The 1,505-nt window shown below is 33.2% G+C and overlaps 1 protein-coding gene across 1 annotated transcript; it reads left to right on the top strand.

Moving 5' to 3' along the window:
• LOC111395173 (protein BREAST CANCER SUSCEPTIBILITY 2 homolog B-like) lies at positions 1 to 1,281 on the top strand. The gene is made up of 2 exons (XM_023021194.1): positions 1 to 201; positions 285 to 1,281. Exons 1-2 carry the CDS (start codon positions 48 to 50, stop codon positions 539 to 541), a joined length of 411 nt encoding a protein of 136 aa, XP_022876962.1. The 5' UTR covers positions 1 to 47; the 3' UTR covers positions 542 to 1,281.
• Positions 1,282 to 1,505: the final 224 nt, after the last annotated feature.

The following is a 1,505-nucleotide window of genomic DNA, read 5'->3' as shown; positions in this document are numbered from 1 at the left end:
TTCAAACTTAACCCTCAGGGCCTCAATAACGTAAAACCTCCCGGAGTATGTCGACGTGGCAGATATTTGTCGATGCTGGAAACACTTTCCGGTGGGATATCTCCGATCTATATCGCGAGAAAGAGGAACCGGAAGATTCCGTATCTCAAGAACCTGCGATCGAACATCGCCTCCCTTCCATGGCGGATCTCTTACTTCAAGGCACTCTCTAGTTCTATATTTACAATTTATGCATATGTTTTAAGCTTCTTTTCCTAGTGACTGTAAGTTGATTTTTCTGATAGATTGTTCAAAGTTACTGGAGAATGGGGAGGGAAATGCGGAGAGTCCACCCATGTTTCGAACTGGACTCGGAAAATCTGTTGCAGTGACGAAGTCTTCAATATCTAAAGCACGGTCTATACTCGGAGATGTAGATATTGAGGTTAATGATCTAGGTATTTGTTTTGCCATTTCATTTTTTACAGTTTTTATTCACAAGGCAGCTGAAATTTGGGGACATAAATTGGATCAGAGAAAAGCACAAATTTTAATGTTCTAAATCTAATTTGTTTTGAAATTCGTTTTTTCCTTTGGTGAAACCAGCATTAGGTTCATTCACCTACCTGATAAATATCAGCTTGACTTTTTCTTCGCGTCATCGACAGTACTATTTTATTTCTAGCTATATGCAGCTTTCATAGTTGATTTTCATATAACTCCTCAGTTCTAATAATTAGTAAGATTTTGAAACAGAGGGCCTCTCACATGCTGATGCTCAAGTCTATTTTGGCTGAACTAAAGCCAAAGTTTCTAACCCCCTAATAGTTCTGGGTTCGAATCATGGGTATATATGTACAGGAATCCTTATTTTCTTTTCACAACCCACTTCGTTCATTTACAACAAAATCGTATAGATTTAGATATTGGATTGGATTGGATTGGTAAGAATTAATTGAAAAATATAATATTGTATTTTTAACATTTGAAATAGTGAAAAACTTAAAAAATTATTTTCCCACATGTAATTATCAATTAAGTCCTTGTTAAATGGCCATTATTGAGAAAAATGATGTTTGAATAGTGATTTTTTAGAGAATATATGGCTAAAAGTTACGAAAAAGTTGTGTTTAGGTGCAAAATTTTATTGTATAAATGTATGATTGAAAATGAGAGTGAGAATTAAAGGTTTTTGTTTTAAAGGGAGACAAACTGTAGCTAAATAGAAAAAACAACTGATGAAGGGAAATTTTTTTGAATGCATTACTTTTACCTAGAATATTAATTAACCAAAAAAAACAAAAAAAAAAAAACAAAAAAACAAAAAAACAAAAAAAACGTAAGGCACTCAATCAATTTTTCCAATCAAACTATCTTTGTTGCACTGCGGAATTGTAGCAAGAAAATGGTCAAAGTTGTACAGATTTTTTTACCCTAAAAAAGTATTTAATATTCTATGAACATTTCTAGATATTGTTCTCTCCTTGTTATTAAATCGTGATCATGATATTGGAGGGCTGTAACTT

The sequence above is a fragment of the Olea europaea genome, chromosome 1 (assembly GCF_002742605.1).
Source record: "Olea europaea var. sylvestris chromosome 1, O_europaea_v1, whole genome shotgun sequence".
NCBI classification, from domain to species: domain Eukaryota; kingdom Viridiplantae; phylum Streptophyta; class Magnoliopsida; order Lamiales; family Oleaceae; genus Olea; species Olea europaea.
Note: the sequence above shows the minus strand (reverse complement) of the source record. Positions and strands in the feature narration are given on the sequence as shown.

What these genes read in the sequence shown, in the direction of transcription:
- LOC111395173 (XM_023021194.1), top strand. Translation starts at nt 48, where the DNA reads ATGTCGACGTGGCAGATATTTGTCGATGCTGGAAACACTTTCCGGTGG. An exon ending in GGCGGATCTCTTACTTCAAG is followed by an intron (nt 202 to 284) that starts GCACTCTCTAGT and finishes TTTTTCTGATAG; the next exon opens with ATTGTTCAAAGTTACTGGAG.